Raw genomic sequence first — 19,593 nt, 5'->3', positions numbered from 1 at the left:
TGGCACTGATAGCTTAGTGTTCCATATTTTAATATGCTAACTATGATAACAAAGGAGCAACCGGAAGCACAGCTTAGAGTTTTCAGAGCTCCATTGAGACTCCACACAGAGACTAGATGATGTGTTTTGTGTTGAAAAGTTGAGTCCTTGTCAGTTCCCGTCTAGTCACTGTGCAGGACAAGTCCTAGCGTGAATGCGTTTACCTTAGAGCATTTCTTTCTTTCAGTCAGTGGCAATGGAGGGAGGCAGCGTGGAAGTGCCTGGCAGTCCTCCTGGGCTGTGTCATCCACTTAGACATCTTTCTAAAGGTCTCCATGCCCTACTCAGGCAGTGCACATCTTAGACTCAGAATGGTGAACCATCTTCAGCTCTGTGCTTCACTTTCCCCCACACAGATGAGTGCTCAGTGTCTAAGACAGCATTTACCATGAAGTACTAAGCCTTCTTTGTACAAGTTAATAATGATTAGTTACCATAAATCGTGCAGTATGAGTGAATCTTTCCTCTTGACAAATTTTGTGTGTGTGTGTGTGTGTGTGTGTGTGTGTGTGATGGAAGCACTGAACTACAATCTGGATAAGGTACTATATACTGTAGTCTTTATAACAAGCGTATTTTAGATCATTGAATTTGCCATGTGGCTGCATAATTTGAAAGACAACACTTAGTCATTATTTGGGTTGATACGCATATTTCCATCATCAGATAGTATAGTCAGCATTACTATTCCAAAAGTGAATAGTACTTTATTTCTTAGAAAAATGCCACTATTTAAGACTAATTCGAAATTAAGAATTGTATTCCTTAACATACTTGGGAAATAAATGACTTGTTAAATTAGACACAAGAGGATATTAGAAATATAAATTCTGCCCGTAATGATACCTGTCCTAAAAATTGCTCCTAGGAACTGAATTGTTGAAATGAGAATGCCAGTTATAGTAAATAAGATTCTTGGCTTAACTAAGGCTTTTATGCTCTTGGTTTCAGAAACTTGCTTTCATGGCAGGCTCATTCATTATGAAGGCAGTGAAAGGCAAAATGTTTAGCAACCAGGGGAGCAAAGAAAAGAGCTGGAGAAGGAACTGCAGAACAGAATGAGAAGTCAGGAAAAAAAAATGCATGCGAAGGGAAACAAGGAAGGAAAGAAAAAGATCCAGAAAGAGGAACTGCAAAGACAGGAAGAGAAATCAGTGTGAATTCAAATAACAGCGTTGCTTTCTCTTATTGGTAGAATGTTTGGCTGTTTCATGATTTACTGTCTTTTTTTGTTCAAGATTAAATTTAATTTTTTACCTGTGTGATCCTTTTGAAAAGACCTCTTCTTTACAGAAGTAATGCTCTCTCATTCAATGTACCTGTGATTGTGGAAACTACGTAGATTCCTTAAATATGAAAAAATAATTAGAAAACTCCCAAGACTCAAAGTAATTAACAGATATTATTGTATTAGATTCTATGCCATACCAATAGATTGGTTGGTTGCCTGGGTTTTTTAGTATCAGTGTGGGGCTTTCTTTTGAGGTATAAAAAAATACTTAACAAAAGGTGATTGGGGGAGGGAAAAAAGCAGAACCCAGTCTTTTGAAAAAAAAAGTTGGTTTTGTTTTTTTTTTTAAATGGTTGTGCTGGGGATTGAACTCAGGCCCTCGTGCATGCTAAGCATGAACTCTACTGCTTGAGCTATACCCTCCCCCTTAAAGTTGTCTTTTTTTATTCTCTTTTTTCAGCCAAACCCCTTGAAGTTTTATTCTTTAGAATGACACATTTGAAACAATGGGATATTGCTTCATAAATAAAGCTGAGACATTTGGGGAAAATTCGGATTTTCAGGAGTCAGTTTTGTCTTTCTGGTAACATAAGGGTATCTAGCAAAGCCTCTTGGGAGACATGGGAGAAGATTCTTAGTTAGCAGACCCTGTTGCAGAGAAGACAGGGTTTTCCAGCTCTGCTCCCCCTTTCTGTCCACCTGTCGCCTCACCCCTTCACAGACACACACACACACCAGGCGTGCGTGCACACTCACATCCCAGCTCATTCGTCTCCGGCTCTCCCATAGCACTTAGGATACATCGACTACTCGCCTGTGCCCTGGGGGATTGGATTTACTGTTTGGTTGAATATTGACTTCAGATTTAAAAGTAATATTTAAGCATGTTTTTAAACATTAGTATATCCCTTCCCGGAATTTAAATAACCAATCAATGTATTTTTTATACTCCTCCCACTTTTCATGCATCAAGAACAAATACATTTTGTAATTTGTGATAAATGGAATATTGACTTACCTTGATTTGGGTAAAATTTCTGTTTTGAATAGTTATTTTTCAGATTTTTCCACACAGGTACATGTTCCCCTGTCTTCATGGGGTTTGTTGATTGGCTTTCTTTAATAGCTTTCCATTTGTTTTACAACCACTTAATTGGGATAAGTTACTGTATTTTAAGACTCAACAGTCCTTTAAAAAATTCTCATATTGTATCCTATGTAATATCCTTGGGTGAAAAATAAAGTTTTTTTAATTTTTTTAAATATGAAAGAAAGCATGCTCAGCTGTGAAATCTGCAATTCCCCCCTCCCTCAACATTTGTACGGAAGGCAAGACGTTGACATTTACAAGGTACTTCCATATGGATTCAGCTGTTTGCTTTTGATAACACCTTCCCTTTGCCATAGATAGGACAGGTACTACTTCCCAAGTCTTACAGATAAACAGAGGGTTGGAGAAGCACCAGCCAATGAACCTTCTTCGTTTATCAAGCTGCCTCCCAGGGACAGGGAGGGTCTGGAGGCTTCCAGATTCTTGGCATTCATTGAGGTTTTTTGTGGAAGCCAGGAAGGCTCCAGCTGAGTGTCTTGGGTGGAGTGTGGGAGGAAATAAAAATAAATAAAATAAAAGCACTTCTGCTTTTGACTTTGTGCAAGTATTAGGTTTAGACAAAACAAACACTTGAAATTTCTGTTGCTGATACATAGATCAATGTCCTTTGAGGTCAATTTAATATTAACAGTACCAAGATTGTTTTAAATATAAAGGGTGTGTCCTACACGATTTTCTTTTGATGTATAGTGTTGAATTCAGGAATTTCCAGTAATTAATCAAGGTATGCTTGGTTTTATCTTTCTTTTCCAAGAGATAGCCTGAGGCAAAAACCAGAAGCAGAGTAATCTTTCAAAAAAGTTAAATGACCAAATTAGCAATGTATGTCCACGAACTGCTCGCCTTCCATAGGCCTTCTATTGCTAGTTAATTTTTTTCTCTCTTCACAAGCCTTTATGCAACGTAATGTTTAAAAGGAATTCCGTATGTATTGTTTGGTGGATACTTCCTTATGTTCCAAGAAATATCATTTCACATAATATATTCACTTTTGAGTGTTTCTAAGACCAACTGAAGGAGAAACAGAGTTTTTTAATCAAGTGATTCTGTGCCACTTGCATAGCAATAGAACAACTGTCTTTAGAAACTTGAAAGTGAGCCATATTTCTCAGGGCAAAAAATTGGATCTTCTTGAGGATTCAATTTGTCAAGCATATTGCTTTTGAAATGCTTTGGCCACGTGCCACAGGATGTCCAGAGATGTTTAATGGTGCAAATATCTTAATTCTTTGGGGAAAATAAATGACTTTTCCCTCTTGGTTGAAGGAAAGAGGTTAAAAAGCAAGCTGATTGTCTTTTAACTAATACAAGACAGAATACTTAGTTGCAGATCATTTTCTTATTGTGGTTTATAATCTATGTTTGCTCCCACCCCCCCTTTGAGAATCAAATAAAAGCTATGAGCTTACTTAGCAAGAAAAATACCCATACACCCTAGTTTGCATGTAATTTCATAGTGTTCACAGAGCCAAAGCTGATTCATAGACCCTGGATAAGAAACTTTGCTCTAAGAATTCTACAGATATTATTGGTGAAAAAAACCTTATTATAACTTATATATAGTACACATTTTGTAGAAATTTTATTTTTCCCATGTATTTGTGTGTAGCTAAAACTTCATGAATGAATGCTTAATTATTTCTTATTATATAAGTTACTGTACTTCACTAGGAGATAATATTAAGCTATTGTCCACTAGACCTAATGTAAAGCATATCATACCCTTGAATAGAACTCAGAAGAAAAGTCATCAAAGTTGTATAATCAATAAGTATTGCTTGATAAGTATGCAGCCCATGAATAAATATGCAATTGTAGAGTTACTAATTTTAGAAAAAAGTCAGTTAATTTTAGGAATAGCCACAAGTGAGATTTTACGTTTTGATTCATAGTAGTTTCATATTTGTTCTATTTTTAACTTAGTTATAATGGAGAAATAACTGTGACGAGATTTAACAGAATTTGCACAGTCACTTAAATCAGGCTGATCTCCGGGAGCGTAGATTTTTTCTTAGCTACTTCTCCCAATAGTTCTCTCATTTCTGAATAAATAAAGAAAGAATTTAATGACGCCAGATTTATTTGTCACCTGAAAAATATTTAAAAGCAACTTTTCAATAACTGTATTGATACTTGAGTTTCTTAAACAGTGTTGAAAAGGCGGGAAGGAACATGGCCGCCCTGGGCTCCATGTGAAGGGGCCTGGCGGTCCACCACCCTCGTCTTGCATGGGAAGGCGAGCTGTTAGCTAGTTTTTAGTACATATTCCTTCATTCTCGGATTGCCTTCTCAGAAGTTCAGCGTTTTAAAAAAAGGTAATCAAGTTCAGAATCATACCTTTTCTGTTATGTTGCTTCATGCCGTCTTAAACTCCCAAATCCGAGAAAAGGGAGGAAGTACCTGTTCATAGCCTCTTGATTTCCTTACCCTTGACTGTGTATCTCTGCAGTATTTGACTTGGATGAAGGAAATGACAGGGAAACTTTTGCTGCCTTCAAATCTGGATCATAAGATGTCAGAGCCTTCTGTTACCTCATTTGACATCTGTTACTCTGTGGCTCCTGCAAGCTCTGTTTCCTTGGAGGTACTTGAAGTTGCAGCTTATTCAGCCAATTCCAAAGATAGGTTCAGCTTAGCTTCTAATTCTCTTACACTGCCCCCCCCCCCAAAAAATGTGCCATAAAAATTTTTGAGTGTCTTCCTTCATGTATTTGATGCATTTAAAAATTATTTTAAAACTGACTCATTAACATGATTTTATTCCCCCATACATTCTTTCAATTCACTTCTTACTGCTTTTCATTTTATAGTGCCTCCTCATATGTTATGGTTTTATTTCCATGTGTCTTGACTTTGTATCTGGCAATTTTTTTTTTTTAATTTTCTTTATTTAAAAAAATTTTTTTTGAAGAATCACTTATTTATTTAGGTTTTTTTTTGTGGCGGGGGAGGTAATTAGGTTTATTTATTTATATTTAGAGGAGGTACTAGGGATTGAACTCAGGACCTCGTGCACGCTAAGCTTGCACTCCTCCACTTGAGCTATACCTCCCTCTGCCGTATCTGGTAATTATTGATCTATAAATTAATATCCACTTACTAGAGCTCAGTATAGAAAGGAAATGTGCAGTGTAATTTGCCAGTAAAATGAAAAACCTTCATCGGTACACCATGGCTGGAATCCATTCTAATTGGCCAGTGCTTGTGCAGTAAGTACATGTTGTTAAGTATTTTGAATATCACTCTGCCTATAGATGCAGTTTTCTTAGATGAAGTAAGAACTTTTCTTTTTGTAGGGGGATAATTAGGTTTACTTATTTATTTGTTATTTTTTTTATTTAAATAGAGGTACTGGGAATTGAACCCGTGACCTCGTGCATGCTAAGCATGTACTCTACCACTGAGCTATACCCTCCCACTAAGAACTTTCCTTTTTTAATATATAATCAGGTTTCTGAATATCATGCTAAAATGTTATTCCTCCTCTGTCATTTCCTGCTCTTTTGTACTTAATTGCAGCTCAGAATTATTCTGCTTACTGGTTATGCCTTTTTGGTTTATGCAATAAGAATAAAATCCTAAATAAAAAGGGCACTGAGATAAAGAATAAATTTTCATGGTGATGAACTGTGTCTAAGAATTTAACAGATCTTAAAGCTTAAACAAAACAAAACAAAACAAAACAAAACAAAACAAAACCCTATAGATCATCTACTCTGATTCAGCTACTGGCCCATATCAGGGACCTGAGATTAGAATCCTCGTATCTTTGTTCCCAGTTCAGTGCCTTTTACTTATATTCTGTTACTATGAATTGTTTTTCTGAACTAATTTGAGAATTTTATGCAATTGAAGATGAAATTCGAAAATAGGGGGAAAAAAGTCAACCTTTCATCTCTTCTGACCCTTCCTTTTGCAGGATCTCAGCCATTGGGCCAATGGTAGAGTGAACCATCCCAGTCTGTGCGGGGACTGACTTTTGGTTGCCCCTCCTAGGACCTTTAGAGTTCATTTAGCAGCACTCCACTGCTGTTTTCCTTTGCGTATAGAGTTATTAACTTGAACCAAGAGAGCAGATTACTCTAATAGGAATTAACCCATGTTTTCCCTGTGTCTTTGAAATATCAAATCTTAAATATGAACCAGTTTTTTCATTCATGTTTTCAGAGATTACTATTTATGCTTGATTCCAAATTACTGTGAAAAGCAATCCTGTTAGCGCATTAACGTTTTAGATCCTGTGGTATGTCAGGGAGAAAGAATGAAAAGTAGAGTTCTTTTTACCTGGTGTTGGTTTTCTCTTAGCTGGAACTTTAAACAGAGCAAGGCTTCATCATTACTTATTATTACTTATGACCAGTCTCCATTCTTGGCCTTTCATGCCCCTCTGTAGCTAAACTTGTCCCAGGTCCCCTTCATAATTTGGAAGTCACACGCCCCATGGCTGTGGCCATAGGGAATAGGCCACCAATTTGTGCCTTACCAAAGCTGTGCCTCTTCCTGCTGCATCCTGCCTGAATATGCCCAGGCTCACCTGCTGGGCTCTCCACTGAAGCCCCTTCCTTCTCCATCTCAAGTGCCTCCTTCCCTCCAGCCCTCCCACCTCTCTCTGCCCCTGCTCCCCCTAACCTCCAGATCTCCAGGTAAACTTTCTTCTCATATCATGTTGATCCCTTTTAGTTTTTAGGACCTCTCAGTTTCACTTGTACATGCCTTCTGACTTTATCTTAAGAACAATCTAACTAGTAGGAAATGGTTGGCACCACTCTTAGGGCTTTTCTCCGGGAATAAGTGCATTTTAACACTTATCTTCTACTGACAGCCTATCTTTGATGTCCAATCTCCAGATGGAATCTAAAGGTAGGAATAAGGCAGGAAGAAACCTACCTGTCCAGACTTACCAATGAGCAAGACTAGAGAAGACAGGGCAGGCCTTAGTTCTTAAACCTCACCATATAGACCCCTGGACTGCCCCCCTAGTTAGCCAGACCAAGAAGTCAACTGGAAATTCTCTCTTGTTTCTACTGGTCACTTTGACTCATCTGATGTATTGTTGACGCAAGTAAGAGGAGGTTTGGTGACTGGATCTGTTAGTGAACATTTGATTCCTATGGAATCAAGGGGTTCTCCCACTCCCCCAACAGGTATTTCTTTGTTCTTCAGACTTCTGGGTGTTTCATCTTCTGACTTCAATACTTTAAATATCATAAAACACACTTTATTTTCAGTAACCTGTTAAGGAAATTACTTATTCCTATGCTAGTGTCAAATAAGGAAATCGGATCCAAAGTGGTGATCAAATTATAGCTTAGACTTTCAGTCTGACTGCTGGTTTAGTTTGGGGCAGCTGACAGTTTCACACATGGTTTTAGTAAGAAGAGATGCACCAAAAGAGGTCTGATTTGAAGAAAAATAGACCCAAAGGGGTGTGCAGGAGACTCAAGGTTGTGGAGCAAAGGGACGTTCTTTTGTTCTAAGGCAGCATGTCACAAGAAGAACGTGAGGTTGTAATGGTTAGATGGAGGGAGTCTGTGAAGAAGTGGGTTTATCTTTAAAGCCAGTGGAGGCTGAGTGTTGATTCATTATTGAAAGAACCTTAAGGTTGCATTCGTGATCACCACCATGTCTTAAAACTGATCAAGTTCCATTATTATTGCTGAGTCTTGAGTTGTGTGGTTTCTCTAATACTTGTCATTAGCAAACTTCTTCTAGACAAGGTGCAGTGTGTTGTGACTCAACTAAAATACGATCTAGAACAACTTTCAGAGATCAGTCATGTCAAAATGTAGAGTGATTTCTGTTTTCCCAGATCATGTTTTCCAGACCTCCTGAAGCTTTATCTCCTAAGTGTCTGGGCTTCTCCACAGTGGAAATGTCTGTCAGCTGGTGGTGTTACATGAACTGTGTCTTGACTATTTGTAGGAATTAAGGGAAATCCATAATAAGCAGCAACTCCAGAAACAGAAGTCCATAGAAGCTGAACGACTGAAACAGAAAGAACAAGAACGAAAGATCCTAGAATTAGAAAAACAAAAAGAAGAAGCCCAAAGGTGAGTCTTTTCAGTGGATTGTGGACCATCTGGAAGGAACTTTGAGTATTTACTATTCTGTGCCGGGCTTCTCCAAGTACTGACCACACCAGAAAGAGCCTTGTCTTCAATGTGTGCATAAGCACGAACACATGTATATGTAAATCTTCGCATATAGAAGTACCCCCTGAAGGTTTTGGTTAGTTCCCAGAGCTCTCTCAGGCTCTGACGATGTAGATAAATGGAATTATACAAGGAAATTGGGACACTTGGTATGCTCATTTGCATGCCAATGACCAAGATGCGTTTCCAGTTCACAGCCTTTTAATAACAGTGGCGGTCAGAGTACTGGGTTTGAAATCAAAGTCCCTGAGCTCACTGGCCACACAGGGTTTCTCCACTGGGACTGACAGTGTGTCACACCATCTTCTTTCTTCTTTTTTTCAACTACAGATTAAACAAGTTCAAAAGGAGGGAATTTGCTTTTGCTGTTGCTGTTGCTGTTTAGGACACAGACACATTTTTGTTTCTTTTTGTTTGAGTATTTGTGTTTGTTGTCTTTTATTTTTACTTGTAGCTTTCGGTAGTCAATTGTAGAAACTTATTTAACTTTTGGTGTGTCTGATTTTGTTATTGGATATTTGTTTTTTAAACTTCAAGCTGATTTTAGGCTCCCAAGAAACAAAAATGACCAAATATCCCGATATAGTATAAATTATATAATTTGGTTATTGAAATTAGACTGAGAAGATGAAGAAAGAGATGCTTTAGGAAAGTCATTGTCTTTAGTGGGCAAAGCTCAGTGTAACTGCCCAGGGTGGTGTGCTTTTGGCTTATGGGTCCATGTAGCATTCTACGTCTGGTGTTTGGGGTTTTTTTCTTGCCTTTGGGTAAGTAGGTCAGGTCTCAAACCAATTTACAGAACTATTTTATGGTTTTCTTGGAGGTAGGATTATGCCCAAGAATTAATTCCTTGGCTGTATTGATTAACTCTAACTCCATCCTTTTCTTATCTTCCTAATTTACTATTTACAATATACTGTGCCGAACTTTCACATTCCTGCAGAGTACAAATAAACACACAGTCTCATAATACAGAAAGTTTAAATTTTCTGCTTATAATTATATGATAAATAGTACCCAAAATTTAACTTCAGAAATTACGTGGTTATATGCTTTTATAAGTGGTGACTATTTATTGATTGATTGATTGATTGATTGATTGATTGATTGAAGTACCATCAGTTACAACGTGTCAGTTTCCGGTGTGCAGCACAGTGTCCCAGTCATGCATATACATACGTATATTCCTTTTAAGTAGTGACCTTTATTAGTAGAATATGTTAAGCAAATTTTATTGTGTTTTTTCTGTTGTTGTTATGAGTAACAATTAACATCCCTATCCCTCCAAAAAATGTTTTCCATTGCTTTCTTAAAAGATGTTTTAAAAATTATAAATAAAATGCTTAAGATTTAAATTACGAAGGATTCCACTGCAGGACATTTTCATGTTTATACAGAGTAAACATAGTGTTTTTAAAATGGAGAGTAGAAGTTTTATTTGTTTATATTACGTGCCCTCGGCTGTTTTCTGATTCCGGGAGATGACCTTTGTGCATTGGCCATGTCACAGGCTAGCGATTCAGGGTGTGGACTTTAGAACCAAGCTGTCTGGATTGAACCCCGGGCCAATGTGGCTGTGTGACCTTGGGCAAGTCACTTACCACCTTGGCCTCATTGTCGTCATCTGTAGAAAGCGGCTGACGACAGGACCTATCTTCCTGGTGTGAGGGTTAACTTCGTAGCCAGCAAACCTGGAGGACTAGTTATTATTAACACAATATCATTTATTTTTGCACATGAGTTTCATTTAAGGTGTTGTCTGATTTTATAAAATACTATAGAATGAGAGAAGAATCATTTCCAGTCTTCTCCTATGGATTTCAGGCTGAGGTCACCATACTTTTCAAGGCCTGGGTTTAATCACAGTTTCTCTCTTGATGTCAGCTACTTTGAAGCACAAACACAAAGTAATCAGGTTCAGTAGAATATATAGAAACTATTGCTTAGTGAGAGACGCTCACTACCTCAAGTGTTCAGAATAACCGTTTGCTTTTCCATGTCAGTTGTGGAGAGCCCCGTGTGTGCGTGTAAATGTGGCATGTCCCCTCAATGGTCTAATTATTCAGGGACTTTTTTAAGCAGTATTTCATTTGCAGTGTTGGGTGTTCTTTCTTTTCGTGGAAGTTACGTTCCTGTGTGTTTTTTGGCTTTCATTTTTCTTGGCAGTTATTTACCAGCTTTAAAATTGAGAAGTCTTTTTGTTCTTTTTCTATCGCTGTGGAAGATACATCAGAAATTGGCTTACTGTGTTGTCTAAATCATGTGATTTCATCTCACTGGGAAGGGGAGCCCCCCGAGAGCCTCTGTTTCCCTGATTCAGACCCCTCCATCTGAAGAACAAGATGCCTTGATGTTTAGCATCCCATTGACTTAGACGGAGCTTCTTGTGAAAAGAGGCAGCGGCAGTGTTGACTTGGAGTTGCTTCCTTGCTGTAATCAGGCATTTTGTTGACAGACGAGCTCAGGAAAGGGACCAACAGTGGCTTGAGCACGTTCAACAAGATGATGAGCATCCGCGGCCGAGAAAACCCCACGAGGAGGAAAAACTCAAAAGGGAAGAGAGTGTCAAAAAGAAGGACAGTGAGGAAAAGGGCAAACAGGAAATGCAGGACAAGCTGAGTCGGCTCTTCCATCCACATCCAGAACCAGCTAAGCCCGCTGTCCAAGCACCCTGGTCCACCGCAGGTACGAGAGGCCAAAATGATTCTGGCAAATAAGTCCTCTTCTCCCAGATCCTCTCGGGAAATGTCCATGTCTAATCAGGCTCCGTCTTGGCTGTATTAATAGAGATGAGAATGTTAGTGTCTTTGTTTGGATGGTGCAGCTGTTCAGTGCACCATCGTTAGATATCTGCTTAGTTCTTCTACCACCGTGCCAGCCTTTGGCCCCATTACACTGGCATCCAGAGGTCCTTTGCAGGCAAAAGTGGCATAAAGCTTCTTTCATTTACCAAGCCCCATTCATACATCTGGGTTCCAAATGGAGGTCATAACCTTTCCCGCAAAACAGAACCTGCTGCTTCTCCGGTTTGTTAACGTTCTCTGGGAATTTCTGAACTACTTCAGCAGCAGGAAGTGTCACTTCTCCCCTTGCCTGCACTGGCGTGGCATTCACCATCTCCAGTCTGCACTGCACACAACTGCTTTTACCTTGTGAGACTGGTTTTTTTGTTTTTTGTTTTTTGTTTTTTTGCTCTTTGAACATAAGTTGCCTCTTTACATCATGATAAATGAAAGACTTTGAAACAGCTGGAAAATATTATCCTTTAGATCAGATGCAAACTAGAATGTATTTTTTAAATGCTTGTGTGACTGAAGGGTATTGTAAAGCTTTGCAGATGATACTCAGCTGAAGGAAGTGATTGCCTTTTCCTTTGTATGGCAAATGATAAATGTTAATTTGTTTCCTGTTTGCCCAGTGGGCAGGGATGGGGGGTGAGGGAGGCTGACACCTTCCCTGCCTCAAGCTGAGTGCAGTCCAGGGGAAAAGGCAGGCAAGGCCTACATCAGTATTTGCTTGTCTTTTAATGTGGGAAGTTAAAGTTGTGCTCCTTTGCCCCCTTCCATGTGAGTTGACTGATTCACGTTTGGGTCGCATTCGAACTGCTGCATCGCACTGGGCACCCTGGGCGTGGGGAGAGAGGCCTCGATGCTTTACAGATGTGCGCTGCTGGAGCCTAAGCCAGGAGCTGGAGACCAGGGGCCTTAGACAGCCTCACTGCATTCAGCACTGGGATGACCTTTGTTTAGAATCCACTAATGGTCTCTCTGATGGGTTGGAGTTGCTGACATCAGACTTGGCTCTCCTTTGGTTTCAGAACCAAACCCATCTTCACTGCGTGTTCCAGAAATTCCTTGAATAGACAGGAAAAGTTCAGATGTTAAGACAGGCAGTGGAGGAGGTGTCAGTCATTCGGCTTGTGTCATGCGTTTGTGTTCCGCGTAATGTTTTGTTTTTGTTCCCTTCTCCTTTTCTTGTAAACAGAAAAAGCCCCACTTACAATTTCTGCACAGGAGAATGTAAAAGTGGTGTATTACCGAGCACTGTATCCCTTCGAGTCCAGAAGTCATGACGAAATCACGATCCAGCCAGGAGATATAGTCATGGTAAGAAAGACTCCAGAGAAAATGTGATTTCTGCTGATGATTAGCATCTGTCCTCTTTCTGTACTTTATTTAACAGCTGTGAAATTGTTGGCAAGTGTGAAATCTAATAATCTAGCATTTGGGGTTTTGAAGAATAGCCTCAGTCTTCTTCCTTTTCTAGTAGAGTGAAAAATGGTATTGAAAAATGTATCCTAACATCACTTTAAAATAGAGTTGTTGAAGAAAATGGGTTCTTAACACAGCTTTGCATATTTTTAAGTCTGTAAAGCTCTGGTAATAATAGTTTTTTAAGTGCAAAATACTTGATCATCATTTTCATAGTTGCCAATGATAACTTTTATCCTTGGGTCAAGCCGTCTTTTTTTTCCCCCTTTAATTGTGTAAACTTTGAATTGTATGAAGAGTTAGGATTTAAATACAATTAATCTGCTTTCCTTCTCCCTAAATGAACAGATGAAAGAGTTTAGGATTTTGCTGTCACAGCTTCTTTAATTACAGTAATAATTAAATATAATCCTATGATTGTAACTAAAACTATAGTAAGAATTAAGGAAGAATAATGCAAGGTGGGTGACCTAAATGATTTCCTAAAAGAAAACAGCAGTTCCTCAACCAACTTATTAACTTAAGAATGAGAGAAGTGGTCAACCTTTGCATTACTGTTGGCTTTTTTTTTTTTTTTTTTTTTTTTTTTAACGAGAATGGTTCAGAGTTGTAAAAGAACCATGAAAGTTAAGAATTGAGACAAACAAGGTTGAGGGGTATAGCTCAGTGGTAGTGTGTGCTTAGCATGCACGAGGCCCTGGGTTCAGTCCCCAGTACCTCCATTAAAAAATAAAAATTGAAAAAAAGTAAACCTAATTGCCTCCCTGCACCCCTCCCCAAAGCAACAACAAAAAAAAAAAAGAGTGAGAGAAAGAGAATTGAGACAAACACGTTTCCCATACTCGGAACCCACGTCTGAAGTATAAAAGAGTGTTGTGCATTCACTATCATTACTCATGCATTCACCTTGCATTTCTGTATTGTATCTGTATGTAGAGGATATGATCTTTCATGGGCAAAAATATATAGAAAGAACAGTGTCTAGTCCTTAAAGAGAACTCAATCCCTTCTCCCCTTACTTTCTGATAGCTTTTTCTCCAGTTCTTATGGACTGGAAATAAGGGAGTCACAGCCAATGGTCCAGAATCTTTAAAAGTCAACAGCTCCTTGACAATAATGAAACCCACTTCAAATAATCTCCTTGTCTTCATTCAGCAAACAGTTTTTGAATGCCTGGGTGCCAGCCTCTCATTCTTTACAGAAAGAACTGCTGGTTTCTCTCAAGTGTGGGCACAGCACTCTGCACGTGAATGGCGTGTTTCTCAGCCTCTGCCCCGTTTTCTCTTCCCTAATGGAAGAGGCTGCTTCACTCCTCCTGCCTGGTCTTTCAACATGGTGCCTTGTAAAGCAGATGAACTGTGAATTAGCTAAATAAAATGCAGTAGCAGAAATCTAAACATTATGAAGTTACAATGCTGTAGCAGATAGGACCTCACTACAAAGTTGCTTTTTTGCACTGTAAAAAATAAAAGAAAAAAAAAGAAAGAAAAAAGGGAAAAAAAAGCCTGATGTTTTTGAAACTGTACTTTGTTGCAATGCAAGATGTAGAAAAGTAACATTTTCTTCTTGAGATAAGGAAGGGTTACAAAGTGTTACGATGAGGAAATGTTACAGGTGATCTATATTTTAATGAGTAAATATTGCTATTTTGGGGGAAAACATAGTCTTGTTACAGTGCTTTTGAGTCCTTTTCCTCAAATTGGCTAGTAAAGCAGCAGCTCCACTCGGAGAATAGAATGTAGATATACTGTGAGAACACAACATTGCATTAAACATTTATTTTGCCTTGCTTTCAAACCTGCGCTTTCCTGGTGGAGGTTAAAGGGGAATGGGTGAGTGCCACTGACTGTCAGGAAGTCTGCATCTTATTAAATGTTTTGTTCTTTTAAATCGCTTTAATTCTGTGTAAGTACACATATCTTTGGGTGTTGTTGTGGCAGTGAAAATACGTTTTGAGTTTGTGTGGTAGGTTGTGCTTAAAATTAAAAAAGAAGAACAGATGTAAAAGTTCATGTACCTGGTTTCTCTTTGCTCGATTCCGTGTAAGGACTAATTCAAAAGCTCTGTGTTGGCAAGTTATTAGGTCAAGTCTGTGTCTCAGGTTGTGGACAAAAGTAAGTTCCAAGTAGGTTAAAGTTAAAATTCTTATTTAAAAGTTTTTTTTTTTTCTTTTTCTTTTCCTTCTTCTTTTCTTTCTCTTTTTTAAGGAGAATACTGGAATAATTTTCTGGCTAAGAAATGCCTTTCTGAGTTAAAACCAGAAGCCATAAATGACCAAAATGGACAGATTTGACCATATTAAAAAATTAAATCTTGTAGACTGCAAAATACATAAGAAATAAAGAGCCCCTCTCCATATTACATAAAGACTCTGAAAAGTTAATATGAAAGAAACCCACACCTTAAAAACATTGTCTGAGGACATAAAGAGACATTCACAGATGAAGAAAAGTAAATGATTTAAAAAATATACAAAAGGATACCGCTTTCATTGGTGATCAGGAAAATGCATATTTTGAAAAATGAGACAGCACTTTTCATCTCTCAGCTGAGTAGATTAAAAAGTTTGCTAATACCCAGCTTTGTCAAGAGTGCAGGGAAGTGAATAGTAATATACATTGTCAGCATGGTTGTATGAATTGGCTAAGCCACTTGGAAGGCAGTTTGGTGATACCTATTCAAATTTAAAATTCTCATTCCCCTTGACCCAGGAATTCTGTGACTCTCCCTCATCTAGGCTGCTTCTGGCACGTGCAGAAATAAATGTGTGCATGGATGTCTCCCTGCAGCATTGTTGATAAAAGCAAAAAACAAACAGCCCAATATCCATCAGTAAGGGAATGGTTTAAATAATTGATGATACAGCTAAACAGTAAATATAATGAAAATGCTTTTAAAAATTACATAGATCTACGTGTACAAATAAACTCTCCAGTAAAAAAGCAGGAGTATGTAGAGTATAATTGCATTTGGTTATAAAAAACCGTGTATATATGTGAATGTTTGTATGTATATAGTCTGGAAATACAGACATCAGACTATTAACAGTGGTTACCTCTGGGTAGAGGTAGAGAGGGGGTTCATGTTTAATTTTATGTACTTCTATATTCATTCTGACAAATGTACCAACATTTGTAATTTTTAATAAAACACTAAAAATGAATCCAAGTTCAACAATTATAACAGAATGTCTGTGCAGGCCCAGAATGGTGTTTACTTTATCCCAGACATCCCAAATATGTAAGGAGGGGTCTAGGCATACCATATTCTCTTGCTGAAGGGACAGCAGTGGTGCCTTCATTTTATACCACAGAACGCAACGTGACACCCAAATGCTCTCAACTGTATTATCTTTGTGAAGTTAACAATCGATGCAAAAAAAAAAAAAAAAAAGGAAATTGACATGTAACAGTAACTATTTTTAAAATTTCATAAAGTTTGCAGTTAAGGAACATGATCATGAAAACTATGCACTAGAACATTCCTATCAATCTTTCTTAGTTGAATAGTCAGGAGTTCACTTACCTTTGTGGGGATAGTAATCATCAGATTCTCAGATTTCTCAAATTTTTTTGAGAAATAGCTGGCAATACGTGTTAGATTTTAGGTCTAGCAACGTTTCCTGTTTTAATGTAGGCAGTCCTGGAGGGGGCTTTAAAAAACATTTTGCTTTTGAAGAAACTTGATTATCAGCCCAGTTTTCTCAAAAAATATTTTTTCATGATTAACAAAAATTAAAATGGTCCTTTATATATGTATATAAATGTATTCCTGTTCTAAATGTTGTTGATGATACAAAAAAATATATGAGCATGTCTGCCATTCATATACTTAAAATCTTGTTTGAAAAATAGGGAGAAACACATGAAAAAGCCAATGTGTGATGAAGTTCCCGATGAATGCTCACTAACTCTGCTAGGAATTTAGAAGAAGAGAGGAATCAGAGTAAATTCATGTGCTCAGGGAAGACTTCTGAATGGAAGTGTCTTAACTGAGTTTGACCTTGACAGCTAAGGCTTAGACACTTTGAAAATCTCTGGCCTGCCTTCTGATCCGGAGGTCCCAGTACCTGGAGGGTGAATGAGTCAGATTTGACATCCACAGTGTATTGGGATAGCAAAAGAAATTAGAACACCTCTACTCACTGTTCTGTTGAAGTTTATCTTAAAAATATGGACTCATCATCAAACTCAGCAGGTCCTAAATGGTGGAGGCCTGAGTGCATCAGTCCTGCTCAGGGAGCTTAAAAAAATAACCTAGCTGGGGCTCACCCCCAGAGACTCTGGGCACTTTTAATTGGTATTTAGGGTTCAAAATCTTCTCCAGGTGGTTCTGTCAGGGAGTCAGTTTGGGGGAACCACTGATCTAATCTTTTTTTCCCAGTTAGGACGAACCCCAAACCATTCTGGAAAATATCCTCTTCTTAGAAATAGCCAAAAATGGAGACTTCTTTAGTGGGTGTCAGCCATCAACTAGTCAGTTCGTTCAGAAAATTATCTCTTAATTGAGTGATGCTCTTCTAACAGTTTAAACTCATTCTTTTTTCCTTTTCTTCTCTTGATAAAGATTTCTTTTTTAATGTAGTCAATACCTTTTCTTTCCTGCCTTTCTTACATTTCCATAACTTTAGCATCTAAGCCTGTTGGTCATAGTATCACTGCTGTGTTGAGGGACCAGGACACACATAATTCCGAGGCAGTGGGCCAAATCCAGCTCCTGCTTGTTTTGTAATAAAGTTTTATTGGAGCACATTCAGACTTGTTCATTTACATCCTGCCTACAGCTGCAGAGTTGAGTGGTTGTGAAAGTTAGAGGGGAAATTTGCTAACCTCTAGATAAGAGCTTTAGAAAACAATTTTAATGTCCTCATCCAGGTGGTTAGGGGGAAACCTCGTATTTCCAAACTGGCAAATGCATGAAACCCGTGCTGCTCCCCACAGCCCCCCTGCCCCGCCCCAGCACATCCTGGGCAGCCACACCAGCAGGTCTAAGTCAGTGTACAGTGTGAACCTGTTTGCTCTTTGTCCTGTTTGTAAGAGGAGAGAGAGTTTCTGGCTTTAGAAATATCAGTACTGCCTGATGAAGATGGCAGTCACGAAGCATATAAATGTTGAGAGAAGAGATAGAGTATTGGGTTTCGGCCACTTGTACTTGAACCTGGTAGCTGCTGTGTGCACTTGACTGTTGCATCGGTGCCCTCCAGTAGGCAGTGCATGATCACTAACATTGTGTGGACCGGATCTGTAACATGTTCCCAAACGTGTAAGCAACATCTGGGGTTTGTGCTTCCTACTTTGGCGTTTCACTAGAATGACCCCCAAATGCTTTGAGGTGTTATAGTGGGGCTGATTAAACGAAACTGTATTAAGGCCAACACTATTATTATTAAAATCCCCCTGACTTCCAGCTACCAATAGGTGAATTTACCCTTTGTATGTATAAGTCCAAATTACAGGCAACCACATTACAAAGAAGTATGTGCTTGACTTTGCTTATTCTGTCCTAATCTTGTGTAGTGTTTTATACAATTGGATTGACATTTAAAAAATATTTTATTTTTGGGGGAGGGGGTGATTAGCTATGCATGTATTTAATTATTTAAGTGGAGGTACTGGGGATTGAACCCAGGACCTCATGCATGCCAAGCACATATATTGCCTGCCCCCACCCCCACACCCCCACCACCCCCATTGGCATTATGAGTAAAGTCTTTCAAATCCAGGAAGAAGCATTTCTCATTTTCATACTGAGACTCTGTGCTTTTTCCTAAGTGGTTAATTTAATTGAACATTAAGAATGAATTTTTACTATATTCTCTGAATCTTAAAATTTAAATGAATAGATTCCTATAAATAAATCAAACTAATTGAGACTATCGTTTGTTCACGTTGACCCGTGATTTTCCTTGATTCAGAGTGAAATAGTGATGTCACTGTTGCCCTGAAGGGATGTCACTGTTGCCCTGAAGGGTGGCAGAAACTCTTGTTTGCAGGGATACGAGGCTGAGGTGGCCCCCTCTCCCCTTCCGAAGTATGCACCAGCCCCTTGCGGCGGTGAAGCCTGTTCTCCGTCATATCAGGGACAAGGCCGGTGTGCTTAACTAGGGTGTGGGCTGGACCTGCCCAGGGAACATTCCCTCAGGGCTTCAGATCCAGTTGCAGATGTCGACCCAAAGTCTGGTTAACCAGCTAGCAGTAGGTCACAGGACATAATTAAGTAAAGCAGCTGACCTTCCAGGAGGCCCACTAGGACGGACCAGTAGGAGTTTCAGGCAGGCTGTGAGCAGGGGTCACATTCCAGCCCTTAAAGGAAGATAAGAAGGCCAACCCACAGCGCCCGGGGTACTAGACAGGTTTCTAGAGCAGGGAACTCCCCATAGAGAACCAGAAATCTCTGGTCACCTAAAGTGAGGGTCAAATAGAGACTAGGCTTTTAGAACAGAACAAAAGAGGACTGCAATACAGAGTCAGCTGGACATCAGGAGAGATGGCTTTAGAGAATCTGTCATTAAGCCCATCTCATACTCCAGGCAGTGTTCTACATACTTATCATTCCTCACAATAACCATAATAAATCAGGTACTATTATTATTGCCCATTTGATAGATGAAGAAACTGAGGCACAAAGAGATTAAACTTACCCAAAGTCAGCCAGCTAATAAATTGCAGAAGTGCTATTAAAACTGAGGCAGTCCAATTGCAGAGTCCTACTCTTGATCATTCTACTTTGCAGTCTTGAGGTGAAGTTATTGTGTGTCTGGCTCAAGCTCCTTGTTCACTGCCGCCTGACATCACCTTTGGTCCTGGGACACATGGAGGAGGCAGGAACTTGACTGTTGAACCTGCTGCG

At 39.0% G+C, this 19,593-nt stretch overlaps 1 protein-coding gene across 1 annotated transcript in view; it reads left to right on the top strand.

Annotated features, from left to right (window-relative positions):
• Positions 1-19,593, top strand: part of ITSN1 (intersectin 1) — a 189,781-nt gene that overhangs the window by 99,788 nt on the left and 70,400 nt on the right. The window contains 3 exon segments of the mRNA XM_032472559.1: positions 8,304-8,431; positions 10,989-11,218; positions 12,518-12,639. Coding sequence (XP_032328450.1) covers positions 8,304-8,431; positions 10,989-11,218; positions 12,518-12,639 — 480 coding nt within the window.

Source organism: Camelus ferus, chromosome 1 (genome assembly GCF_009834535.1).
Source record: "Camelus ferus isolate YT-003-E chromosome 1, BCGSAC_Cfer_1.0, whole genome shotgun sequence".
Taxonomy (NCBI): domain Eukaryota; kingdom Metazoa; phylum Chordata; class Mammalia; order Artiodactyla; family Camelidae; genus Camelus; species Camelus ferus.
Note: the sequence above shows the minus strand (reverse complement) of the source record. Positions and strands in the feature narration are given on the sequence as shown.